The sequence below is a fragment of the Halichoerus grypus genome, chromosome 8 (genome assembly GCF_964656455.1).
Source record: "Halichoerus grypus chromosome 8, mHalGry1.hap1.1, whole genome shotgun sequence".
Lineage (NCBI taxonomy): Eukaryota > Metazoa > Chordata > Mammalia > Carnivora > Phocidae > Halichoerus > Halichoerus grypus.
Genome location: NC_135719.1, coordinates 115,560,231 through 115,572,340, shown reverse-complemented (window position 1 = coordinate 115,572,340; position 12,110 = coordinate 115,560,231). Strand labels below are relative to the sequence as shown.

Below are 12,110 nucleotides of genomic sequence, written 5' to 3'. Positions count from 1 at the left end.
AAGAACAGAAGGATTGGCCGAGGGGAAACAGATGTTTATGTTCATTTCATAATCGTAGGGCTGGGTGGTTGTGGAAGAATAGTACAGAGCATCCAAGACGTCCAGAGCTACACCAAAACCACCCCCAGGGTCCCTGGCTCCTTCCTGTTTTTTAAGACTCCTTTGCTTCTTCCCCTGAGAGGAGGCGTTCTCTAAAATTTCCCTCAATGAGCCCACCAACAGTCTCCTGGTCAGGCCAATGATTGTTTTCCAAACAGCAGGCTCAGTGAACAGAGAGATTAATTGTGGGACTTTGTCAGTCACAGCCGAGGCTGTTCTCCCAGCAGCTGGTGCTCAGGGCACCCCAGTTTGCTTAGTTGGCCCCTTTCTGCTGTCTTACAATTCCTACTCCTCTCTGTTCTAAGCTCTGAGGCTTCCCAGCCCTCCCCGCCCCAGCCCTCTCCCAACACTTTCTGAGTCTCAGCCTCGTGCATTCTCTTTCTTCCAGGATCTCTCTACGCCCAGCCTTGACAGCAGATCTTTGACGAGAGCACTCTGGTCCTCACTTAGGAATTTGCTAGTTGTTTCTGAGAGGTTCTAAAGGCCTTTTCTGTTTTATGCGACTTTCCTTGTCAGAGACTCCCAAGTCAAGAAATTGTATATGTGGATATGTATTTTTAAGTTGCTTTTTACTGATGGAATGTTTTATCATAGAACTGTCCCTCTTGACTTGATTTATAGGCACCTTATAGTATAAAGAAAGGTTTTCTGAACTTGCTAAATTACATTAGATTGAACTATATGACCTTATGATATCCAAAAGATTTTGAACTGTAAAATGGAAGTTTCGTAGGTTCCATCTAATAAGAAATGCTTAGGATGCTTGTTGAAATCTATATTTATCTCTCTTTCTCTCAGTGGGTTTGATATAGCAGATTAAGGCTATGGCATGGACTAAAGAATCTGCATTTTCAACAAGCAGGTTTTTCTGATGAGCAGGCAAGTTTGGGAAATACAGGTATGTCATTTGTAGCAGAATAAACACCTCATTCAGTACGGTGCTTAGGGCAGTTTCTATTGTTTATGTGGGTCTGCTATATTTGGCAGAAGAAATCTCAACTTAGTGATTATAGTAAAGATTACTAGGAGTCCAGTAAAATCTGTTTGCCTTTTCTTTGGGCGTAAAGCTAACCTCTGTCACAATTACACGTGGCCCAGGGTCTAACTTCTCTGTAATGAAATGTGAACAGAAGTGAGGCATGCCACTTGTAAATCTGGCCCACAGCACCGCTCCTTGCCCTCACTCCTCCCTATTCTTTTATCGTCCACTGTCTCGACACATGGCACTATTAAGCCCCAGGTAACAGCAGAGTCACAAGATGGAAAAAAGTCCGTGAATGGCCACAGGGGGCAGAACCATCTCATCAATACGAACACTTGCCCAGCCTGTTATATGAGCAAGAAATAGAATTCTAATAGTTTGAATCATTATATGCTCCAGTCTATTTGTTACAGTATCCTAGTCTATTGAGTGTGGTGTTATTACAAGAACCTAAAAAAAAAACAACAACAGCAAAACTGTACTGTTGGCTTAGCTGTTCAGTGGCAAGTGGTAAAAAAAAAAGAGTCTGGAAAGATCGAGATCTGTGCTCTCCTGTGGCAAGACTAGTTTTGCAAAACTATTATCTGTGAAACCTGGAAGGTAAACTGAGTCCCTACAGTGTCTGTAGCACTCAAAGGAAAGACCAGGGAAAACCAGAATGTTATTGTATGTTAATTGTTACTTATTGTGTTTAGCAAGGTGTTCTAAGAAAGAAAAGAGCTGAATCGGTTGTTTTTTTTAAGCAGAGATTGATAGAACACAGGTATTGATGGACTTACAGAGTTGTAAAATTGATTATTTTTGGATTCCACAAATAGAAGATACAATTAAAAAAGGAGCCATAAATGTCCATTTCTCTGTTCAAGCAGGAGAATCAGCTCTGTGTCAAAGATACGATCCCTTGCATCTAAACCTCCTGCTTCATACGGCCTCTTGGTGGCTATTGTTAATTTGAGGGGAAAAATAAAAGACATTGGCTACAGGAGGCAGACAAATAAAGTATGTTTAAGAAGTATGTCTAAGGAAGACATACTTTGGTCTTGGATGTTGTTACTGGTCCATGGAATTTACCAGAAACCTGGTAAGTTTTTGAGACTTGTGTTTCCAAAGAAATGCCAAACTTGGACGGAATACGCTTATAGCTATAAAACTACACTGAGTCCCCAAATTGTACAAGCAAGAAGCAGGCTGTGAAAGTGTTGTAGTCCCTGAGGAAAACATGCTCCCAAAGGCCTCATTGAGATGTGTGTCACGGAGGGCAATGGATGAATAAGAAGAACCTCCTAGACCCGAGCCAGGAAAAGTCAAGATTAATAGAAGCAAAGTCAAGACTAAAGGAAGCCTGAATTTCTCCTCCCAGAGAATAGCATCAGGGTCAATTCCCAGAAACTTCTTCCACTGACAGCACAGAGGGTCTTCCCAATGTTTGCTATCAGGATTCTGTTATTGCCATGTGTCTCCCATTCTTTCCTTTTCTGAAGGGGTTTTGAAAATTTTAGTTATTCCATCCCTGTTCTACCATTGTTTAAGGGGTGATTGTATAAATGGGGCAGATGATGAATCTCCTATTGCACCACAGGAACCATGTCTCCATCAGATGGAAAGAGCTGTGTATCACCTGCAAACACTGGACTCTGACCTGGTGCAGTGACAGAATAGGACTCTGGGCGGTCCTTCTGTGGAAAAGGGCAAGTTGGTTTTTTTACATGGGGGAAAAGTGTGGACGGATATTTAGTGGCTGGAGAGTCTGATACAAACAGAGATGTCTGATCTCCACTGAAATCTATTCTTCCCTCTCTCGGGCCTGCAGGTGGGTTTCCTATCCCAGCCTCTCTTAGACTGAGGCGTGGCCTCGGGACTCATTTACAAGTCCTCTGGAGTGTGACTGGAAATGATGTCTGTCACTTCCAGGTTTGGCCCACAAAACTTTCCATTTGAGTTTGTCCATGTTCTTTTTCATTAGGCTGGTTGGATGCAGGTAACTATGAGATCTCAGGGGATGGCAGGGTCACAAGATGGAAGGAGCCCGGGTGTCTAGATGACTAAATGGAGGGAAGTGGCCCCACTGACTTGATTACTTGCCCAGGACCGTAACATCAGCAAGAAACACCCTGCCATGGTGTTAATCCCTTACATGTTTGGGTTAGGTTAGCATACCCTACCAGTGGCTTTTTGATTAATGTTAATAGCTATAATGCTCTACACTGCTTATGTTGTTTGTGTACTGTCTCATGGCCTCCATTTACTCCTTTACAAGTCATTTAACCTTGGGCATATTGGTTAATATCTTTGTGCCTTGATTTCCTCATCAGTAAAATTGGGAAAAGAATATACCTCACAAGAGCATTGTGAGGAAGCAGTGAATTGATGTATGAAAATATTGCAAAATGCCTGAATCATAGCAAAGACTCTGGAAGTGTACAGCTACTGTTATTGTTGTTAATACATGTACTAATGACACTTGAGTTTCATAATTAACACTACCACACTGCTTGTTGGATCACACATGGCCGTAGAGACTCATGCTAACACCGGAAACGAAGAGCACTGGAAATAAAAGCTGTGGAAATAAAACCAGGTGGATACACATGAATCAAGTCCTTTTGTTTCATGAAAATTGGACACATTCAAGAAGCTGGTGGACTTCAGAGCTTTTAGGAACAATGCCGGGCCACTCTGTGACTCACAGTTGGTCTCTATTGAATTCATGATGGAATTTATCCTGAGTTACACCCGGAAAATTGACTGTTTGGATTCTGCTGACTAACCCAACAGGTGGCATGGATTTTTGTATGTGGGAAGGTAAATTTTCAGCATCATAGCAGCATCTGCGTCCGTACACAGAGGGTAGGGTCTCCGTCATAGGCCCTTGTAATCTTGGGCTCAGGATTGATGAGGGAGAGTGTTTCTCTTGAGTTTTCTTACCTGTTCTTTCCTGAGAGGTCTTATGTTTGTTGCCCATCTTCATGCTGCCTTTTTAAAACAGGCCAACTGTACCCAAAATGTCCAATGTGCTGGGCCATCCCTGAGCCAAATTTGTTATTTGTCTCACACTAAGAGGGAGAAATGGCAGATTTTGCAAAAGCTATTCCTGAAATAAAATACTGTTTCCCTGAAGCCCAACCTCCATGGGCAGGTTGGTAGTAAAATTTATGAAGGATTTCCTAGCCTGGACATGAAGGGAGTTAGGCCATGTGGAACTAAGTGTCTTGGTCACAGGGGGCCTGTCCACTGGAGCCTGAATTGGTCTCGCTCCTTGGTTTGTTGCCAGCTAAAACTGGAATGCAGGACTGCTGAGAACTGCAGATGCTGTTTCCAATCCTGGGAGCATGGTTGTTTTTGGGTCACAGATACTTAATTTTCTTGATCCCTCTTCTGTTCTTCTTTCTTACTCCCAAGAGCTGCAGCTCACAATTCATAGTCCCTGCAGTTCGCTTTGGCTTTCCGAGTGTAATTTGCACCCTTGAAGCCTCTGAATGTGCTTGCTTCCAGAAGCATCTCAGGGTGGAAGGAACTGTTCGTGTGATTCCCGCCACTGCCCCTTTGGTGTGGCCTCCAAGCGTCCAGAAAAAGCATCAGCCACACATTACACCCCCTCAAAAGGAGATATTGGGAGGTTGGATACCTACAAGATTTTGTGTTTTTGAGCCCCATTGCATTTAGAAGGAACAGAGTAAGTGAGTCCACTGGTCCATTCTTGTCTCCTCTTACACAAACTTTTATATTTTCATCTGAGGTTAAAATCTGGTGATTTAGTTCATAGTCCCATGAGAGTTGTTTCAGGTTTCCTTTTAGCTTATAGAAAATGAATCTCATCCATTCTCTAGAGACTCTCAAGTGTCTTCAGAAAGAGCAAAAGAGAAACTCCTGAGTAAATATTCCCAAATGGGTAGAACTATGTCACAAACCTTTATAGGCCCAGGATTTGGTTTTATTCACTTTCTATTATTTTGTGTTACTCCCCCTCCCTGGTGGATTGGACAGTTTCCCCTGCTCTGGCCATTAAGTTGTGATTAAGTCTACCTTGGATGGATCACCATTTAATTAGGTGAAAAAGTTAGACTTGACTTTCAGCTCTCTGTGAAAACGACTTCCTTTTATATCTCACTCAGCTGATAGAACAGCTAGATTCCCACCCCACCCCCATGAATCCTGTGAATTTCCTGCATAGATGGCTGGATTTGCAAATAGCGACTTCAACAGTGAGTTTTGAAACACAGCTGGTTTTTTGACAAATTCTAGGAGGTACGGGTGATAGAAGAAAGGGCCACAGACAAAATCAATTCTAAGCCAGAGGCTGATGGAAATGGTGAATGAGGTACACTGTGCACAGGCCCCAATGTGAATAGGCTTATTTGACACGCCTGTGTACATGAACATACAAACCATGGACGATCTAACTTGACACACAATCTAAGAAAACAGAAAATGGAAGTGTTATCCTTATGTCATATGTTCTGTGAAACAGAAGCATGAGTGGCCCTATCTACTTTCATCCTGCTGCCCCTAACTTTTAGTCCTAGCCCTTGGTTGAACTTGGGGTCACTCTGAGGCATGCTCTGTATATAAGAACTGTAAGTCTTTGAGGGGGCCTCTCAAAATTTAGGTAGGCTTTTGAATATAATGCTCATGGAGCAATTTGCAGCTCATCTGTTTCCAAATGAAATTTATGCATTGCAGAGTTACATTATTCAACAGATGTGACATTGGACGCTTGGGTCAAGAAAACTCAATGCTATGTTACAATTCCAGTAGAGATAAAATAATACTTGTGAACAAAAGAGTTCAAAAATAGAATAAATTTAATAAATTTCTAAACATATTCATTCCTAAAGATTGGACCAGCCGTTTGTTCGTTTATTCAGCAGTTTCAATGGGCTAGAAATTACCTAAGCACTTGAGGGACAAAGGTGATTAAGACATATGAACTCGTTTATTCAATAACTATCTATTGAGAATCTACTGTATGTTGGGGTCTTTTTTAAAAGTTGGATATAGAGCAGTGATTAGATAGAGCAGTGATTAGTGTCCTCATGGAGTTCACATTCAAGTGTGGGATAAAAATGGTAAGCAAATAAATAGAAGTATAATGCCAGTAGTGTGAAATGTTATAGGTATGTAGTAGGATAAGTGGTTAAAGAGTGACTCTGTGTGTGTGTGCTTGTGTTTTTGTGTGTGTATGTGTTAAATAATGTGGTCAATTGAAGCTGAAGAGGATCTGGGGGAACAGTGTCAGGCTGGGGGAAGGGCAAGTGTGAAGTCTTCAAGGAAAATGGGATATCGGTGTGTTTGAGGCATACCAAGACGGCTGGTACGGCTAGAGCAGAATAACTGAAGAGGAGACTTAGGTGATGGGGGGTGGAGAGATGACAGGGACCAAGTCATGGAGTGCCTTGTAGACCATGATGAATGATGGGTCTGAGTGTGAAGGGATTGGGGGATTTGGGCTGTGAATAGCCCCCCTACCAGCTGTGTGGAGAGCTGACTAGAGGGGGGCAAGGTTGGAAGCAGGGAACTGAGAGGTGATTACAGTAGTTTAGATGAGACATGATGGTGCCTTGGACAAGAGTGAAACAGTGTAGGTGGTGAGAAGTGATGGGGTATTTTGAATGTTGTGCTGATCAGTGGCAAGAAGGAATAATAATGGTTTGAATGGAGAGGGTGGGGGGTATTGTCATAGGAAGAAAGGACTCAACGATAATACTGAAGTTTTGGTTCTAAGCAACTGGGTGCAAGACAGTGGTCATGTACTTGCATGGGGAAGTCTAGGAGAGGACTAGATTGGGGCAGTTAAAGAATTTTGTTTTAACAGGTTAAATTGGAGATGCCTATTAGATATTCAGAGGGACAGTTGGATCTATGAGGCTGGGTCTCAGGGTGAATATTGGGACCAGAAATATAAATGTGGGAGCCATTGGTAGATAAATAATAATTAAAGCCATGAGACTAAACACAACCAACTTGGGTATGAGTGTAAATCAAGAAGGGAACTGAGGGACTGAACACTGAGGTTTGCCAACATATACTGTTTGGGAAGAGACAGAGTAGGCAGCAGAGGAGATGGAGAGAGATTTGACAATAAAGGGAATAAAAGCCAGGAGAAGCTGTTATCCCAGAAACCAAGCAAAGAAACAGTAATAAGCCATAAAAAAGCCTCCAAGCCATCCAGTAAGATGAGAGCTGAGAACTGACCATGGGATTTGGCAAGACACAACCTTCTCCCTCAGGAGATTCAAGCACAGTGGAAGTGGGAAAAACAAGAAAACAGATAAATTGCTCTATATTGTGGAAGCCGTCTTCTAGAAATGTAAAGAAATTTCTGGAGATGGGTTGAAGATGGAGCAAGGAACTCTCCTTATAGAGTCAAGGGGGCTTGGAGAAGAAGGATGCCGGGAGGAAAGATGCCTGCAGGAGATGTACTTTTGGGCGGAGGGAAAAGAACTAAGATTCATAAAACTTAAATATTTTTTCTAGCTGGTTGTTAATTTTTTTTACAATCACTCATTCAAAACTGTTATTTCCCCTCCCAATTTAATATCCCACTACTATTACTCCATGCATATTTTATCAATTATCAATACATGCGATTACTGTATTATAAGGACATTACATACATCTCATCACATCCTACTCCATTTGGAGGATACTCTTCAAATTGTATTTTTCTTTGTTGTAGTTTTTATCTTTTTAATTTAGAGGTGGGGAGGGGCAGAGGGATAGGGGAAGAATCTCAAGTAGGCTCCATGCCCAGCATGGAGCCTGATGCAGGGCTTGATCTCACAACCCTGAGATCATGACCTGAGCTGAAATCAAGAGTTGGATGCTTTTTTTTTTTTTTTTTTAAGATTTTATTTATTTATTTGACAGAGAGAGACACAGCGAGAGAGGGAACACAAGCAGGGGGAGTGGGAGAGGGAGAAATAGGCTTCCCGCTGAGCAGGGAGCCCGATGCGGGGCTTGATCCCAGGACCCTGGGATCATGACCTGAGCCGAAGGCAGACGCTTAACGACTGAGCCACCCGGGTGCCCCAAGAGTTGGACGCTTAACTGAGCCACACAGGTGCCCCTGTAATCTTTATCTTTTAATTACATTTTAATTTCCTTTCCTAACTGTGTGCAAGTGTAGAGAACTTACTCTTTATAATAATAGCTACTATGTACCTCACACCATGTGTGAGTCACTGTTCTAAGAATTTCACAGGTATTAATTTATTTTGTTCTTACAAACACTCCTAATACTTCTATTGTCCCTTTTCTTCTCTTGTGATAACTGAGGGACAGAAACGTTAAGTAACTTGTTCAAGGCCACACAGCAATGACAGTGCCAGTATTAGAACTAAGCTCTCTGGCTTCAAAGCCCACCATCTTGAATAGTATGTTCAAGTATGCTTCCATCCTTATTATTGTTATAGCTCTACTTTCCTGGGATGGGTAGCTGTTAGGGAAAAATCTTCAAGGGATAGTCTCTCTTAGACTTCAGCTGCAATTTTCTAAAGACTCAGGAATTCAGTTGCTGCTTGTGATTTCAGAATGCACCAGTAGGACCCAGAGACTGGATACTGGATACTTGTGCATATGGAGAAGAGAGGTAAAACCATAGAGTAGCCAAAATCTTTAAGGTGCTTTGGTACTCAAATAACAGTAAGTATATACACATTTGAAATGTAAAATAATTTCATCCTGGTGGAATCTAGTGGTAGTTCAGCCTTTGTTTGAGCTCTAATATATTTTTTATAGGTTGACTTTATCCCTAAAGATGGTTTTATCCTCTTTTTTCTTATACTAGGCTGATAACTGGTTCAGCCAATAGATGGGGATTGGGATACATCATTTTCAAAAGCACTTGAGGCCTCTCCCTTTAGTCAATTTTGGGCCTCACCTTTGATCAAAAAGTTTTTGAAATTAGGTACCAGCCAGTTTTCCTTTCCTGGCAGAAAGAGGGTATAGAATAAATAACCTTTGCTAAGATGTTTCCATGTCAAGTACCTTTACTTAAGTCCCGGACCTCTTAATCTTATTAGTTTTTTTTTCCCCCCCTCAGAGTGAGTCTTCTGTTCTCTTTATTCTGTTCTCATTAAAATGTTCTTCTCTGGTCACAGTCATTATACTTTCGGAAAAGCTTAAGGGAGCCAGACTTAAAATGTGCTCTTAATTTTACAAATATATATATATATATATAAAAAAAAAGCCTCTGGGAAGTGGATATTATTTTCACTGTGGTACTGTGGTACTCTCCCAATGTACTATGTAATACTGTCGTAAATCATGTAACTGTAGGAGAAGGAGGGGACTTAGGTGATTGTTTAGTTCTGGTAAAGAAGCTACTTCCTAACAGGGAGAGGATTTCAAATGGCCACATAGCAAAGTCAACATTCACACAGGTTTCCTGTGGGCCACTTCCCCTTTGCTGAACCTGACCCAAAGCCAAGGTAAAGGAAGGGAAAATTTTCTCTTATGAAATCTCAAATCTCTGATAACTCACCAAGCTGATCACTCTGTTGAAAAGAGTTATAAAACTAGGGTACTATAAACTTGAAGAATTTCATGAACTTGTTTTTGAGGAACAATAGATATGTTTTGGAAATTAAGAGAAAAAGTAAGAATGAAAATGGAAAAATTGATGGGGCGCCTGGGTGGCTCAGTTGGTTAAGCGTCTGCCTTTGGCTCAGGTTATGATCCCAGGGTCCTGGCATGGAGTCCCGCATCAGCTCCCTGCTCAGTGGGGCCTCTGCCCCTCTCCCTTTGCCCCTCTCCCTGCTTGTGCTCTCTTTCCCCCCTCTCTCAAATAAATAAATAAAATCTTTAAAAAAATGGAAAAATTGAGATAAGCTATCACATTGTCAAGTACACCTACAAACTTTAGAACACTCAGAAAATAAAAGTAACTGAAAGGATTAAGTTGTGACTACTGTATTTTAACTGTCATGCCTTAAAATATTTTATGTCCAATTTAATCCTTTCTGGACATACTCTAAAACGATTCAAATGTTATTTTTCTCTTTATTTTTACTTTAAAAACACATTAATTAAAAGTGTTTCTTTGAATTCAAGATACAGACTGCCTAATAGATACTTAAAACCTTTCAGTACTCCCCCCGCCCATCTACAGCCCCAGGAAGATAAAAGCACAATAGTACAGCCACCGATTGTTATAGAAAAATGAGTGTTCTAATGTTTGTTAATCTTACCATTTCATTTAAGAATGGCGTGAGGTAAATATATGAAAAGTGGCAAAAATACTTCTTTCACTAGTTGTGTGGTTAGTGGTGATTTTTTTTTTTTAATGGTGTTGCAGTTACATTTTAGAATGTTCCCATAAAAAGTTATGAATCTTCCCAAGAACGTTGCGTGAAATCTCTGGCCCCAAAGCCTGGAGGGCAGTTCAGGGTATTTCCCCAGTATTCGTCATTTGATTTAAGGAGGGTGGGTGGGGAGTTGTGAGGATACCAATGGACGGACGAATTGTCCTAACCGTTCCAGCAGAGACCTTGGCTGTGTGTTTCGCTCCGGGACCCGGCGGCGGCCAGGCCCGCAGCCCCTACCGGCTGCCCTGCGAGCTAAAGCAGGCCCCTCTGAAGTTGGGGTGTGGCGGCCCGCATCGCGCAGCCCGTCCGCAGGGCAGGGTTTTCCGCCTTCCCTTACCTGCATAGTGGTCAAACACAGTGGGCACATACTCCTCTGGGAAGGCGTCGTTGGCGTAGCTCATCAGCAGGCAGGTTTTCCCCACGGCGCCGTCCCCCACCACCACACACTTGAGCATCTTCTTCTCCTCCGTGCCCCCGCAGCCGCAGCGCCTGTCACCGCGCTCGGTGCAGCTCATCCCCGCGGCTCCAGCTGCCGGCACCGGGCAGCTGCTGTGGCTTCTCCTGCTTCTCCCGAAGCCCATGGAGCGCGGGAAGCGGGCGAGCGGCGGGCTCGAGATCACCCTGCCTTACTTAGGGCGCCTGGGATCACACGGACCTGTCCCAGGCAGCCGGCACATGCCCTCGCGCTTACCATACTGGTCAGGAAAGGTAGCACACATTTGGGAGAATGATTAAAAGCATCTGTCCCTTTCCCCTTTAGTTTGAGTTAAGAAACCCTCATTTTTTCTCCGAATTCGCTGTGCTCTTCCCCTCTCCAGCCTGGCTAGAAGACACGGTGGAATTCTGCTAAATCTTCCCCTTTTTCCACTTCACATCTAACATGGAGGGAAGCTGGGCTTTTTAATGGAGTTTTCCCCTTGCTTCCTCCAGCTTGCCGAGTACCAGGAAATCATGGGTTTCCTGCTGCATTCCATATTAGGATCAGTAGGCTGGGGAAGGCTGCAACAATGGGAGCTCTGTGTGTGTGTGTGTTTGTACTTGTGGGGAACGCTGCCAGGGCATGGAGTGGGAAAACACTAGGGGTCCCACTGCAGACTCAAGCTGTCCGACTTCCTGTTTCATCTGCTGCTGGGGAGGCTGTTTGCCTGGGGCTGGCTGGGAAGAAGCTGACGACAGGATGGAAACTGGGGAGTGCTGTCTGCCACAGAAACAGAGGGAATGGTTTAAGTGAGCAGAGAGAACCACACCAGCCGTTGTAGGATAACAGATGACATCATCCCTCACTGAGTCACCAGTGAAAAGCTCTGCAGAGTAAAAATGGACAGTTCTTCACATACTTAAATGAGAAACTTTAGGCAATTCATCCAGGCAGGCGATAGAGAAGAAAACCTTCCAGAATTACATTGTTTCAAAGGGAAACATTCTTATAGATCATAGGTATGTGTGATCAAGTTTATGAGTTGCCACATTTGAGCACAATGCTCAGACGTGTACTCCAGACACAAACATCTTTATGGTTGTAGCACATAAGAAATCAACCAGACGTGGGATGTTTGCATCTTCTTATTTTAGCGAACAAACACACATGTGCTTGGCTCACAGTCTTGGAACTGAGAGTATGTGGGATGGCTTTATTGGTTTGCTTCAGGTCCCCAAATGCTGCTTTTGCTTGGATGGTTCCCTTTGAGCTTTACTCCTATCCGCTTGGGTCAGCCTGGTCCTCG

General features: G+C 43.0%; 1 protein-coding gene across 2 annotated transcripts in view; it reads right to left on the bottom strand.

Moving 5' to 3' along the window:
- Positions 1–11,359, bottom strand: part of RHOJ (ras homolog family member J) — a 79,628-nt gene extending 68,269 nt beyond the window's left edge. The window contains exon 1 of one of the 2 annotated variants that reach the window (XM_036067733.2): positions 10,724–11,359. In XM_036067733.2, the coding sequence (XP_035923626.2) occupies positions 10,724–10,967 (244 nt within the window). In that variant the 5' untranslated portion in view covers positions 10,968–11,359. The remainder of the gene's footprint in view (positions 1–10,723) is intronic. The other variant, XM_036067732.2, reaches the window with a different exon arrangement.
- Positions 11,360–12,110: the final 751 nt, after the last annotated feature.